The sequence below is a fragment of the Hydractinia symbiolongicarpus genome, chromosome 8, assembly GCF_029227915.1.
Source record: "Hydractinia symbiolongicarpus strain clone_291-10 chromosome 8, HSymV2.1, whole genome shotgun sequence".
NCBI lineage: Eukaryota > Metazoa > Cnidaria > Hydrozoa > Anthoathecata > Hydractiniidae > Hydractinia > Hydractinia symbiolongicarpus.
Genome location: NC_079882.1, coordinates 13,363,283 through 13,378,679, shown reverse-complemented (window position 1 = coordinate 13,378,679; position 15,397 = coordinate 13,363,283). Strand labels below are relative to the sequence as shown.

Sequence of the window (15,397 nt, the reverse complement as noted above, 5' to 3'; positions counted from 1 at the left end):
ATGTTTTTTTGTTAAATTGCTTGGCAAAATATCTCATTGTCTTCCTCTATGTTTATAATAAACACGACCAAGATTTGCCTCGTTTTTACGCACGCGACCTTATACAGAATATAAATTCAGGAAAGGTGTATTGATGGTATTTTAATGTTTTTGTTTCGCAATTATTAAAAACCCTTTAATTCCTTTAAAGAACTAGATTAAGCCTTAGATGCTGAACTTTAACGTGGCTAGTTTTTTAGCAACTGATTGAGAGCTGGGACAAAACAGTCTAAGATCTCAGCCTGTTTTTAGTATCTCGTATCTCGGCTGATTATCAAAAAGTACCTCGCTAATGCATTCAAAAAACACACAGGTTTGTAAATAAATCTCACGCTGTTCAAAGTTACTTCTTATCGATTGAAATTAAAAAATTAAAAATTAAAAATACAATAAAATCAATTGTCTATTAAAAAGGGACGGTTATCAAATAAAAAGGTGCAAAAATAAACGTATTGACATTTAAACCAAGTACTTCTTGGTATAATTTTATTACGGAATATGTGTTTAATTTAATTGTTTCATGTTTAATCAATTATCATTTTCAACTTCTTTCTTTTTCATATGAGCTAACAGGTTCCCCATTAGTGTAGCAAGTGCGACATCCATGGGATCTAATGCACCTCGTTGTATCCATTTTGGAATAGTTAGGGCCGCATGCGTGAAACCTAACTTCTCTAAAACCCAGTCTATGCTCACTGGATCCATTCTTTTACCTGCCCAACTTAACAATCGAACACGGGGTTCAAGTTTCCAGCTCTTACACCGAAATTCACGATATTTTTCTTCCTTTTTGATTGTAGCTTCAGGTTCATTTTTAGTTACGTCTACTGTTTCCTGTTCTTTAGATTGGCCGCGCGTGTGCCGTGCTGTTACTAAACGCAAAAGAATATGCAAAATTAGTAGTAGTCAGTGACTATTACACGAGTGTTGGGAATTGTAACCAAGGCTAAGCTATACTATTATGCCAGTCACAATTGTGTCACCAAGACAGCCGCAAATTAAAAAATTAAACAACTATACTAAAATCACCGCTTTTAATCTATTTACACGAGGCTTTATTGGACTAGTGCAGCGGCAAAAGGAAGGGGGTAACCTGGTAACTAACATGCATGTAATAAGTAATTATATATAACCAATACTCTTACATGAATGTCAGCAGTTTTTAAAATTTAAAATCAAAATTTTAATTTAAATTTTGTCATCAAAATAAAAGTTGGAAATTTTGGCACTCAATCACATGTCCAACAAAAGTTATGGCCAAAAGAAGCTGTGGGCATTTCATGTAAAGTTACAATAAATATTCTATACCAATAGATTGGTTATAAGCCAACTTTGGGATACTAGTGGTTTACATGCAGGTTTAAAGAATGTATCAACAAAATGTTGGCTTTTACAGATTTAAACTGGCAGTTTCACAAAATCGTAGTTAATTGTAGTTAAGTTCTAGGTATTACGTCAGAACCGTTTGAGTAACCATTTAAATTAAATTGGAGAACGAAACGGTTTCTGTGAAGTGAAAAAAATGACGGAACAATTAGCAACTTTTTAAAATAAATCCTACATCCGTTTTGGACATTAAGAAGTGAACTACGACGTTTTAAATGTATGAATCTAATATGGAAAACTATGTAATAAGTTGTAGCGGCAAACTTAAAATTCAGCTACCGTGATAATAATACTACTTGATAGTTGCCTTCACATAATACTAAAAGTCCAGTGTCTGTTGTCAAACTAGAGTTAGAACTAAACTTTTTTTCTTTAAAATTTCTCAGTGCACTTACGATGGCATAAAAGCCATCAGCTTTAATTCCTGTTGCATTGAGACTGTTATGTTTGTTTTATCAACGTGCAGCACCGAAATGTAAACTGGAAGACTGGAAGTAAAACATTTTTAGCAAACTTAAGTAAAAATATCAAACGGGAATATTCTGCACTAAAACTAGATACATTATAGATACTAATTGCTTAGAAATTTAGTGATTTTATCCTAATTGTTTACTGCTATTTCACATCGTATACGACAAATCGTACCGTGTATCCGACCCTTTAAAATCTTTTTTAATACTTTTAACCCTTTTCGTACACAACTTGAGAGCACATTTCAATAGACTTCTGCTGACCAGCTAAATACGAGTACTGTGTTTGTGATTAGCGTGAGAAATAAAACAGAATCAAAGCCAAAATAAAGAGCAACACAAAGTATTTTTAGCACTAAAATCAAAGTAACCATCAGCCCGACAAAATACGGCTATTATTAGACTTGACTTGGAAAAAAAAAGTTGCAATTCATTTTTCGATGCATTTATTAGTAATTTACCGAATAGGATACCCTTATCTACATTGTCATTGCACCGACTGTGGTACCCCTTTAATCTCTTGAAAAAAAAATTCACACTATAACGAGCAATTTTAAGACCAACTTGTTATCAGTTTTTAGTACCCCTTTAAGTTTAGTCACACTTTACAGACTTTTTGTGCAAAGATCAGATGCTTTTTGTTCCGAGTCTGCTAAATTACGTGCTCTACGTGCTTGAGGTAGTCCACCACCTGAAACCCAGGGCTATATGGGTCTTGCTGTGAAATGAAAAAACCTGAAAAGCAAGGAGGACAAGTGTGAATCAGATTCTACAGTGTGAAACAGAGTTTGAAACAGAATCTACACCTCCATTTCATGTACGGCATTGTATTTTTTTTTAAAATTTGATTAACCTAAATTTAACAGTCATTAAATGTTCTTTTGTTGTTGTCTTTTACTAATTGCTGTTCAATTGACTCTCGATTGCGGCTTGTGCGATGTCCGTCTCAAGAATCCACGTTGCATCAGATTTCCCAGCTTTTGTACCTCAAACACAAAGCAAGCTGCATCGAAGTAACGAAAAGTTTAATCTTGTTCTCATCCATTCGACGCTGATGCTTCTTGGTTGTTTCCTCTTTTCTGCAAGATCAGCGGCATTCGAGTAAAACCTGCTGCACTCTCGGCTCACACCTCCAAAACTCGAAAAAACGAGAGGCGTGAACGTACCATGGTCGACTTGGTTTATCCTTTTGTTGTAGCATCTTTTTTTTTCGTTTTCATTCCTTTTTTGTACTGTTGAGACACTCTGGCTTAAGTGGCATTTGGCTAATGGGTTGAAAACCCTTATATTACAAAACGCTGTTTGCCCCTTTGTCCAGAAACGTTTTGTTGATACGTCAGCGCGTGCGTCATAAGAGGTGATAGCAGTTCAGTTGTTGAACGTTACACCAGAAAGTGGAGTTAACATTGGTTCGATGGTGATGTTAGTACAAACTTCATCTAAAATTTCTGCAGTGATGTTAGCAATCCAGCAGAAGTCCTTCTTGAAAACACCGAGGTGGCATGGCTGTGTCACTACTAGACGCAACTTTTGATATAAGAGACAGTCTTCTGCCAGAGTCAATGCTAGACGGTCTCGCACAAGGATCGTACGTGGCAAAATAAAACAGATAAGATTAGAGAAAAGCATTCAAGAAAGTGTTGGGAAAGATATTTTAGATTTTTGGCGGGAGCATAGACCTTGAAAGTACAAAACGAACACTATTCACGAAAAAAAACGAAGGTTGTAATCCGCCAAAGAAAAAGAAAATAAACAACGAAAATGGTCTTCTCGCAAGAAGAATGGAGGCTTAATCTTCTAACCTTAAAATCCGCAAGATCAATGAAATAAACAACACAAAGAGAGAGTTTGTAATTTCAAGCAGTGCAAATAGCAGAACGAATTACAAGCTAGGAATATGTTCGTCGCCTTCTTGTTCCTGCCTGGATTTTAAGAAAAACGGTTGGGTATTTTCTGCAAGCGGATCTTCTTTATATTGAGATGTTTTTTTAAAGTAGGAAAAAATGACAACGTGCTTAGCTCACGATACATACCTGATGATGGGTTTGGACGTATTGCTTATCAGTAGAGTCAAATTTTGAAAACGTTTCTTCCGACAAAACATGTAGTGACTTTATTTTTAATTATATTCTTACGCATATAAAACTATACTATGAACTATATCATAAAAAATAGTGATTTTCATTACTTACGTCAGTTTCATTGGTTTTGAAAAGCACGTCGAGCACGTAAATTAGCAGACTCCTTTGTTCTCCTTTGTGAAAAATTGTGCGAATCGTTATAAAAGTATGTCAAAGAATATACACAAAAATGATTTTGCTGTAGGCTTATCATTATGTGGCCATGCGTTTTTTGACGTGGTGTTTGCTGATAAAATAGATTTTGGCAACAGAAAAATATTTTTCCGAAGAATTTTTTTTTTAGAACCTTCCTTACCCTCTTTATAGAAAAGTCAATGAAACAGGACAACAGTTATTTGTCAATGTTCCTTAACTATACAATTGAAGGCTTGTGACTGGTTATTTCAGTTGGATTTGCACATTTGAAGCAGATACCTTGGAATGCCTAAGCGCGGGTACTATAAAGGAGGTCTAGTTAATTAGCTAAAAACAACATAAAAATAACAAATGTATAATTTCAAACTACAAACTCTAGCTTAATTGATTGTTGAAATAATGGAATAGGTGTATATTATCAATTAGTAAAAATCAATTTTAGGTGCATTGGTGCAATAAAGCTACTTATAAGTGCAGCAAAAGCTTTAATAGCCAGCTAAAGCGAGCTGTGAATAAATAAGGATAACAAACAGCAACTGCGTTACTGTCCAATATCACATGTAACGGTAATGGATAGCTAACCACTTGCAAAACAAAAAAATCAAAATGTCAGAAGTAGTAGTCCTTCCCTCTTTCACCAACTACATAAATAATAATAATACATAAAAAAACTTCACAAAACAGTGGGTTAAAAAGTGGGGTAAACAAGCTTCCCACTTGATTTTCTTGAGTTGAAAATTATGTATTAATTATATAAACCTGAGCTAACCACGGTGTATGAACACCCTTTTAGTCTCCTGCCAAGGAACACTATTTAAAAAATATTCATACATGTCAGCTTGTTAAGGACTCTCCAGAAAAAAAAGTCATTGGATTAAGTGAAGCTGAATAATAAGGGGGAAAAACAAGCAAAAAAATATAATATTTAGATAGATAGGCCACTCGTTAGTTGGAGGTGCTTACCTTACTAAACAGAGATGCAACTCTTTTCAAAATGAGTTCAAGCAAATACGATATTAGAAAAATACGAGAATTAAAAATGACAATCAAACCTGACAACATGGTCTCTTTTTCTTTCATGTAACTCAAGATTAGATTGTGTAAGTAAAAGAGCAAGCTGACATCCATAGTGACGTGTATACTGTCATCGAAGTGAGAAATTAAACTTGAATCAACCGTGTGAGCACTGGGAACTGTAGGAAACAAAATAGTATTCAAGTCTTTATCTGCTTCACGTAGGACCTTTGCTACTATATCCGTAGTAGGTTGATCATGTTCTGTTTTTAATTGAACTGATAATCGGGGCAACGCAAAAATCACCTCTGATTGATTTTCGTATCTATATTTTGGCGCGAATGATACTTTGCGCAACCCTCCAGTAAGTTTTGTGTGAGAAAATTTCTCCCCCACTTCTTGATTGGCCAAAGTAAAAGAAGTTGATGCAATGGGTATGTCATCTTTACTTGTTGTGTTCACAAAAATAAGCCATTCTTGTACTGGTGCACCCAACGATGGAGGGTTTCTACGAACACGCGACACTTTCCTTACTGTAGCCATAAAATCTATAAGTATACAGATATTTTAAAACTATATGTATTTATACGAAATAACCGTGGCATTATTTAACCAAACATTAAAAGATGACTTGGCAGTTAAATCTGTACGTAGGTAATACACAGCAGACAACATAATCAATACATAAGAAGGCCGAGGCTCAGATTTTGCAAAATATTAGGAACATACGATGAACATACTCAGCCTGAATTCCTTTATTGTTTATTAGAACAAAATAATGCGAGCTTGAATTAAAATAATTATTTTGTAGTTTTGAGTTCTTTTTACTAGTGTACGTTTTAACATCATTTACTTTATTGAATGAAATTTAGATACATCTACAAAGTGGACTATTGGTGTTAACGATATACAGAGTTGGTCGTGTTTTTAAGACTGAAACTGGTGTTTGCTAAGGTAGGTACAGCAAGATAAAATACAGGCATTAGGTAAATTGGCCTTATTCTCCACGAGATGCAGACACTGTATAACTCTCTCTATCTCGGTATCATGCAAATTGGGTGGGAACTTGTACAACACGGTGCCAAAATGTTTAACTTTAAATAATGCTGGTAAAAAAGGCTTTTTTTATTATGTTAACCATTTGATGTTTCAGAAAATATATTTCGTAAAATAGGCAGTCACCAATTAAAAAGGTGCATATACATTTATCTTATAGGGCTACATCCGACATGTGATGTTTTGACATTTTACTATTTTTATTGAATAAAAATAAAAGTTTGTGGTGAATCGTCTAGTACTGGTGTGCCATATTTACTTAATAGAATTTGTACTAACCGGACTTGGTTTAGTTTGTTTTACATGTTCGGTGTACGGTAGCCTGGTTGCGGTAGTGCGGTCAGTATTTTGAGCACAGAAAATTTGTTTGCGATGCGCCAACTTAACCATTCTGATTTTCAAGTGGTACGAAAAATTATGCTTGACTTCCTGAGAATGTCTACAGTTACAACAAAAAAACATAATTTCCTATTTTTTCGTAATGTTTTGAAAAAGCTTACTGCATGCAAATGCTCTTATTCTTTCTTTTATATATTTCTTTTCTTTAATCCCTCTCCTCCCCGAGTTCAGCTTGCTCCAGCTGATAGTACTTCACTTACTTGGAACAGACTGTCGAGTTTGAAATAGCAAATATTACGTTATTAGGTATTTTCTAAGCATGCTTACCAGCTATAAATTTAAGCCGTTGTTTTTATTATTCCTAAAAGTTGCAACCCTTCACACGAGGTTTTTTTTTCTGTCTATTCGAAATTGAATATAAGAAACATGTCTAACGTAGTATAAAAAACGTGCCTAACAAAGCTAACAATTTTGACATTAGTAGGCCGTTTATAGTGCGCAGAGTCTGAAAACAGTAAAAGTTTCCAGGGCTGTGCCCCTGACCCCCTATGGGGGCAAACAAGTCCCCAAAATTGTTTCGCGATTTTTGTTTCGCAAAAAAATTGACTGACATGTTAAAAATGCTGGATCCGCCCCTGTATATTTGCAACAAATACAGTCTGTTTTGTTTAAAAAAACCTTCATCAAGGTTGTATCAAAGAAATTTTTCCTATAAAGCTTTATTTCGAAATAAGGAATGTAAAAAACATTTTTTTTGCAAAACTTCAACCTTGCGCCATCACGCCGCTATAAAAATGCTTGTTATTTTTAGTGTAAAAATATTATGGAAATAAAAACCACAATGTTTTAAGAAAATTATCCAAAATTCAGTTTTTCCTTTGAATCTGTTCTACTAACAACACAGTTATACTAATACAATATAAACTGTTTCTCTATGCCGAAATATAACCCAAGGTCAAAAATATAGACCGAGCTTGTGAGGTCGATACGCCGATCGAGGGTTTATTAACTGATAGCTATTTTGATTGGGTTTATAGAATCCAGTATTATTCTCTAACGATTTACTTGTGAAAAAGTTGTAAAAACCAAGTTTTGATAAAGAAAGAAAACGTTCGATTTGAATTTCATTGTATCAATTTTTCAAATACATGTACAAAATAAAACATTCAAATATCTATATCACACAAATTCGACGCCGTTTTACAAGTTGCTCATTGTTGCGATAAATGTTGATATTAAAAACCCAGTGGATTTAAAATTATCAACATTTCTTGTTGTTTTTTCTGGCGAAGTTGTTTATTTACATTTTTGGCAACCATTTTGGTTGCTATAAGGTTAAGTTATACCGCGCTGTATAAAGCCCGTAGTAAAGGCATTTTAGCCAATCAGCGCAGCATATTTCCCGTATAAAGCGGTTAAAAATAGCTATCGGGAACCACTTGTGATTCGCCTCCTTTACTTAGTAAACCGACTTGACGACTTGAGATTTCTCTCGTTGATTCGAAAAACTGGCTGAATTATAGCTGTGATTCCGTTTCATACTAATGGTTAGCGTGTTCGCTTAAGAAACCAAGGCAGATTTTCAGTGTTAAAAGGAAAAAAATCTTTGGAATACCAAATTAGTTCTCAGTAGTTAAAAATAATTTGGGAACGAAGTAATTATGCTCTCGTGAAAAAAATCTAGCTTCTATTTATGCATGCTTAATGACTAGGGTATACGAGCATGATTTTGACTTGATTTTAGCTTTCATGCTTAAAAAAAAATTGTGTTAATAAAACGTACCGTACATATTACTAGATGAGCGACGTGTTTCCGACATTGTGTTGCGGTTTGTTGAGCCAAGCAAAAACACCACATCATGCACACAATCCGCTCTCATTACCTGGCAGCTTTTCTCCACTACCCTGGTCTCACTCACGAATTGTAAACATGGTTCTCGAATTGTAAACAGCCCCCAATTCTGAGAGCGAAAGTTTGATCCATGAAAACAAGCTATAGACACGAAGTTTCCATGCAATCCCAGCGTGCCACCAAGAACTATATTTTTATCAGGAAGTCTTGCAGTAATATTGTTCAGACATTTTCCATATAAACCATTAAGTAATTCCACCCAATGCTGATATTTCAAGCCTATAAATAAGTTTTTATCATTACACACAAGTTGAAATGAGAAAAAACGGGTAACTCCAGACTTCTAAACCCTGGATTACAAGAAAAAAAAAACACTTAAGGAGTTAATTGCAGTACTAATAAAAATTTAGGGATTTCAAGAGTTTTCGCATAAATCTTAGGAATCATGTAATTTGACCAAAAGTCTCTGTTGATTAAAAATAACACCAGATTTTTCCAAATAATAGTGCATACTAAATTTTGATTAACTAGGTCATGCTAACAGAATTTTTTACGATTTGCGTAAGAAAAAAATATTATTAATAATATTATTATATAATTATAAAATTAGGATTTTCTTCCTTCTACATTACATGTTATTTTTCTTTAAATTTGTACACTCACGTGATCTATTTCTGTGGAAGTCGTTTATGGGCTCCGCAGATGCGCCTAAACTATTTGGTCGAATTTCACTCCCAGGAAAAAAAAGATTGAGAAGTTTTAGGAGTGTTACCTACCATCTACGCTATCTACACTTGTACTATCTGTTCGATTTTCCAGCTGCAAATCGGCAGAGTAGTATCTTAAACCTTGGTAACCATCACAAAGCGAAGACAATGCAAGTGCGCTGCTTTGCTGCTGCTGATAAAAAAAATCTTGCAGCTTTTGCGCCATTTTCAAAAGGTCTGGCGTTGTTGACTTGCAAACGATGACTTGAAATTCATTCCATTGCGAGTCACACATGAGATGGATCTCTGTAGGATTTTCGCTAGCTTCTGTAAGGGTTGCTATTTAGAAAGAAATACAAAATACAACTTTAAGAAAACAACTTTAAGGAAACAACTTCTAGGAATGTTGATATGAAAATGCCGGTTTACTCAGTAGATGTATGGTTTCTGTTGTCATTACGAACCTAGCTAAAAGGCATTATCAAAACTGTGTTTCACAATAAATAACATTAAAAACATACATTCGGTATTATTTAAACTAGGAAGTAACCAACGGTCTTCAAGTTTAAACAAAAAAGACGAGAGGGCAGCCATAACAACGCTAGAGCCCATGTAATCGAGTCGCACTTCTCCACTTTTCATATTAACAGTAGTACAGTGGATTGGTAATTTTCCAGAATTCTCCTGAAATTTACCTAAAACAAAAAATTGAGGTCATTAACATGTTTAGACCATTTATTCCAAATCATCCTAGAGAGGGGGGTCACCTACCAACAACATTTAATTCTTGCATGTCAAGGTAGCCTCCTATAACACCCCCATGTGCATCTAATGTTCCTTGGCGAACGAATACTCCAACTTGGCCACCTCTCACGCCAGTATTGTTCAATAAACCATTAGCATCTGCACGGACATCGTTTGTACTCCATCTAGCAATACAAACATAAAATTATAAGTCATAAAAAGAAAAAACTTCGAACTAAAAGCTGTCACAGCCATTCAATCGTTAAATTAAAAAAGAGCCAGTGTATCTTTTGGATCAAATTAAGTAATAGCGTAGAAGTTATCATATCGTAAGCTTACATGACTTGTCCCATCACATTTCCCATGTTAGTAGAGACGTCGATTCGGGAGATTTTAAAGCCAACCGCTATTTTTGTTTGCCATTCATTGGTAAAAGTGAAATCCGATTGTCCTTCAATAAATCATCGTTAGAATGAAACTGTGTATTTTTTTCTCGGTATTGGAAGAAATTAGAGAGTTTAGAAAAATTATATGCAACAAAATAAATGGAATGAGGAAAGAAATAGTATTAAAGGTGTTATTTGAACCAACCTAACTTAAGTTTTACTGAATCATGTTCTTCATTCCTAAATGTAGGAAAAATTTTGCTTCTTGGTGTTGCAGTAAATGGTGTTCTCATCAAATTGTTAAAAAACGATGTGCCTGTGCTAACAGATCTTCTATGACTTCCTAAAAGTAAAACCAGCAATTTATTTTATTAATTTGTCAAAATAAAAGGCAGAATTAGACTCGTAGTCTAATTTACACCGCAAGGTATTTTTCGTTATATTTCAAGTCAGAAAAAAAATCATAAAATTATCGCTTTTTAAACTTAAGAACTTTAAACCTGAAGTTTTTTTAACTGACAAAAAAGCTGATATTGGAGGCGTGGCCATACCGCTTGTTTCCTTTGGAATTACTAATGGGTCAGGTTTCGATGCATCGGACGATGCTGGTAAATTACGTGAGGTCCTTATTTTGCACGCTTGACGGGTACTTTGTTGGGTAGCGTAGGTTCCATCTTTACCCAGAAATATTCTTTGCATCAAACCGCGTTTATACCAAGCTTTAGGAACATCAAGAATTTCGTTTAATCTGCGCATATCATAATTAAACGCAGCTGAGCCGATATCACAAAGAGCTATTGAAAAAAATCACGAAAAGCATACTATAGCTACAATCTCTACTCATAAGATAAACAATTTTTTTTTAATATAAGAAAAAGGAAAACTTGACACACCTGATATTTTTACGCTTGTATGAAAATCAGTTGAGTTATCTGAATCTCCTTTGGGGATTCGAATCGTTTTTCGAAACAAATTAAACTTGATAAACTCTACATTAAGACTAAGAGAATCTTTTCTTCCAGATATCGGTTGGCCTGTTGGTTTGAACTCCTTTCTTTTGGCACCAAGCATTGAAGAATTTTCTCGATCAGTTGCGCTGCTGAACTGTTTTCCATATGGATGAAAAATACAAAATGAAAAGCGTGACAAACATAACGTAAAACTGAAGCCAGACGACATATCAACATCACTCATGGACGCTTGTGAAGAGTTACTCCTTCTTGAACTAAAGGTTTTCTTTTTCGGTGAGATAACTTTAGAAGCAACAGGGGAAGGGCTTGACGTTACGACAAAATCAAGAGATGGGACTCTCAAAAGAAACTCAACTCTTGACAGAGGCAGGCAGCTAAATCTTAAATCTGATGGTTCCACACGTATCAGGACTACAACATTAACCGGAAATGAGTAATAGTCGTTACCAGAAGAAGACAGAAAAGAGGTAGTACCACCTAATGACTCAGATTCCAAAGTTCTTACTTCATCCGCATCTGTTCTGATAATAGGTTCTAAGGCTTTGTCAAGAAAATCAAGTAAAGAAGGTCGAACTATCATCTCCTTTGGAAGAGATTGGATGGAAACAAATGCATTCAAATTGGCTGTTTTGTTGAACTGGTGCTCACAGACAACAGAACCATTATATTGAGATGAGACGTCAGCAGATTCAAAATCAGTTGAACCATGCCTAATTTCCCCAACAACATTTTTTGATAAGTAACGTAGTCGCACATTAACACCAGGGATTAGAATGAGAGGTTTCTCGGAAATTGTGGATTGATTTGAAGATACTTGACCTACTGACCACATGGTTCGGAGCGGTCTTTGGAATGCTCGACTACTTATAGACTCTTCTTGACCTGACATCTTTTTGGAAAATTCATCCCTATAAAAATGTTTTAAATGCAACTTTTGATTCAAAAATTTCATGGAATCAGACCCAATTCAATTTTGTCAAGAAATACAATGCAAAAATAGTTACCTATTTGCAATATTAACATCTTTAACATTGCTGCTCTCAGTATGAAAAGTGCATTTGCCACTTTCAATGTCCATGACGACATTCAGTTCAAAATCCAACGCAGTATTATTACTAACCGATAAAATTGATTTAGTTGTTTCAGAACTTGGACAAACATTAAACGTGCTTTTCGAAAATGTCACACGATTCACTCCTTTTTCATTTTCATCAGAAGATACAGTCTTTATATCGGTGAATTCATCTGTATATGATTCATGGCTCATTTGGTTTTGAAATACTGTTAATTCTGGACTGACGGTATCAAATGTGAAAGTTTCATGCATTGACGATGCGTCAATTTCATCTTTTGCGTAATTGTTTGAATTTTTAAGCTCAATTGGTTGATAAGAGTGACTCAATGAAGAATTTAGTGCATGAAGCTCCGACTTCGAAGCTGGGTAAAGGTAAGACAGTGTCTTCTTTTTATCAATGAAAGATTTTCTACTAGTAGATAGGGTCGAACGCTTTTTTGACCTTTTGAATCTGCTCTTTACATCTTTAAAAAACTCCTTTGATAAAGCAGCTTCTATTTCTTGTAACTGTTTTACCTCACGACTGATTACATCTGGATGAGCATCGTTTCTTCTATAAAAAAAAAGAAAAAAAAAGAAAAAAGTAGCTAAAAAGCTCAAGGAACATCTAGGAGTATAAGAAAAACAAAACTTAAAGTATTTACCTAAACTGATTTACTATTCTAGTTTGCAACCACAACTGTCTCTCAAGGGATTCATCTTCGTCCTGCAATGTTGTGTGAGTAGGAGCATCCACCACATCGTACCCATCATCAGAGATATAATTAGGTATGCGAATCTTGTTTTCTTCTCCAACATCTTTAGCTTCAGCAACTGATGACAGATCAGCGACGTCTGAATCACCTGTAATAGCTGTCAACGTATTTGTCAACAGATTTAACTTCTTGCCAATGTTGGAGTCCAAATGAATGTTAATGCCACACATTTTCCAAAAAAGCGTCATTATCCATTTGCCAGGTTGATTCAACTCTAAACAAATTGGAGAAACAGACCTTTAGTGCTTGTGTATTGTGTCACTACTTTCTATTAAATAGACAGCAAATTTCTCCCAAGGAGCAATCCATGTCTAAAAGTTCAATGACATCTATCCACAGCCCACAGTTATTGATTTTCATTAAAACAAAGAAAAATATAAGAAAGTACCTAATTGTGGATCTGATGATATCGTTCGTGAGCATAAGTCATAACTTCCTTCTGGTATAGTATCTTGAAGTTAATAAAATAAACAATAAGAAAACTAGGCAAATAAAGATCTGTCGAACAACTATATTAAAGTCATTGCCTAAAACTTTTAGAGTTAAAGCAACAAGGAATACAGAATTAAACCAAGATTGTTAATTTTAAGGGCTATGTTCAAAAGCAAAACTGTGGTAGCATTCAAAGCAGTGGTGGGAAATACCATTGGATAGCCCAAACTTGCTTGCTGATCAAAGAATACACATTAGTTAGGGATTTGAAAGAGATTAGCGTTATTTTTGTTTTAAATAAATACGTCTAGATACTTACACGTATTCATAATATCACTCTCATCTATCTGCCAGTTATTATAGGTATGATCGAAGTTATCAACAAATCGTAAGCAGAATTTTCGAAACAAACCAGTACTAACAAAGGAGCCACTACTACACCCTGTTATTGAAGATTCTTCAACAGATACAAGCAAAGCTGATCCCGGGTCACTATCTAAACAACAATACGCAAGACTGCTTTGGTAAAAGTGAAGCTATAATAGATGCCTAAGGAGATGTTTCTTTTATTTTAAACAAGTAGAATTGCTTTCAATATGCAGTCATCATGCAGAAAAAAGGTTATTTTTTATGAACCAAGAGAACTTCGTATTTAAAGGGGCTACGCTTCAAGGAGAACGTGGCTATATTAAATAGTTCTCAAAATACTTTACCTAGCAAGACAGGTGTAGCTAAATTAGTTGACAAGCATGAAGGCTGAAATAATAAAAGGTGGTTTAAATGAGATTTTTGTCATAATATAACAAGCATGGGCCATCAGCAAACTTACCACTTTCTCCTTTAATGGAAGACAAACTCCTAAATTACGAATATTCACTTGTAAAAACAGATAGCTGAAAAGCTTTTCTCTGACTGGTTGCTGTGAAAGTCTATTCAAGATGTGCTCAGCAACAGCAGGAAACTATAAAAAATAAAAGTACACACTTTCTTTAACCGTAACAATTGCATTGTAGAAGTGATTTTAGTGTAAATATCAATTTCACAAAAAATGTGAGTAAATGTAATTAAAAAATGCAAGAAACCATGTGTTAAAAAACGAAGTCATAGAAATCAGCAAACCTCATTTGTTAACATAGTTCTTTGCCCCATCCAGTAATTATAAGCATTCTTGTAATGTAAATATACCAGAACACCTGTGCATAAAATATTAGCAAACTGCAACTAATTGATTAGTAAGACTACAATATCATAACGTAACGTCAATGTTATGTTTGATAATGAGTTTAGGTAAGTTAAAAGCAATAGTTTTGTAAAAAAAACTAGATCAATAAAGTCTACCTTTATCAACAGCAGCAGGCATAAAAAAAAAATGGGGGTTATCCAGGGCTATTACAATGGCTTCTCGATCACTTCGCTTTGGTTTTTCCTAAGATAAAACAAAATAACTGAATGCATGAAAATATTATAACATTTCAGTGAACAGGTGGAAGATATTGATGTTTCACTGGTTGTGTCTCATTGGAAATTAAGTTTGGGTTAAACAATCCTGATAAAACAGTTTAAAAGATTGCCTACTGTTAAAACCCACTAAACACAACCCGTATGAATAGCATTAAAATAATATATAAAGGACCTTTTGAGGAAAATTATCTGGTTAGTTAAAAAAAATTACATCATGTGGTTATAGTTACTATTTTGATCCAAAATTGATAATCACCTGCAATGTGTTATTTACTTCTAATAACGTACTGAAACGAGCAAAGACGTCGTAATCTTGATCTTTTTTAACAAAATTGACCTAAAAACATATAAAAGATGCCTTATGCATAATATATGAACAATTAATCTACAGGCTAGGCAAAGAACCAAAGATACAAAAACAACAACAACAACAA

General features: G+C 34.5%; 1 protein-coding gene across 2 annotated transcripts in view; it reads right to left on the bottom strand.

Moving 5' to 3' along the window:
- Positions 1–353: 353 nt before the first annotated feature.
- The window catches only part of LOC130654382 (bridge-like lipid transfer protein family member 1), a 112,657-nt gene continuing 97,613 nt past the window's right edge, over positions 354–15,397 (bottom strand). For both annotated transcript variants that reach the window (XM_057456946.1, XM_057456947.1), the window contains 19 exons: positions 15,220–15,300; positions 14,841–14,928; positions 14,622–14,695; positions 14,332–14,463; positions 14,216–14,258; positions 13,822–13,998; positions 13,459–13,521; positions 12,960–13,284; positions 12,245–12,868; positions 11,163–12,148; positions 10,821–11,063; positions 10,475–10,612; positions 10,223–10,334; positions 9,911–10,068; positions 9,661–9,834; positions 9,209–9,478; positions 8,364–8,711; positions 5,224–5,733; positions 354–911 (listed from right to left, as the gene is read on the bottom strand). In XM_057456946.1, coding sequence (XP_057312929.1) covers positions 568–911; positions 5,224–5,733; positions 8,364–8,711; positions 9,209–9,478; positions 9,661–9,834; positions 9,911–10,068; positions 10,223–10,334; positions 10,475–10,612; positions 10,821–11,063; positions 11,163–12,148; positions 12,245–12,868; positions 12,960–13,284; positions 13,459–13,521; positions 13,822–13,998; positions 14,216–14,258; positions 14,332–14,463; positions 14,622–14,695; positions 14,841–14,928; positions 15,220–15,300 — 4,890 coding nt within the window. In that variant the 3' untranslated portion in view covers positions 354–567. The remainder of the gene's footprint in view (positions 912–5,223; positions 5,734–8,363; positions 8,712–9,208; positions 9,479–9,660; positions 9,835–9,910; positions 10,069–10,222; positions 10,335–10,474; positions 10,613–10,820; positions 11,064–11,162; positions 12,149–12,244; positions 12,869–12,959; positions 13,285–13,458; positions 13,522–13,821; positions 13,999–14,215; positions 14,259–14,331; positions 14,464–14,621; positions 14,696–14,840; positions 14,929–15,219; positions 15,301–15,397) is intronic.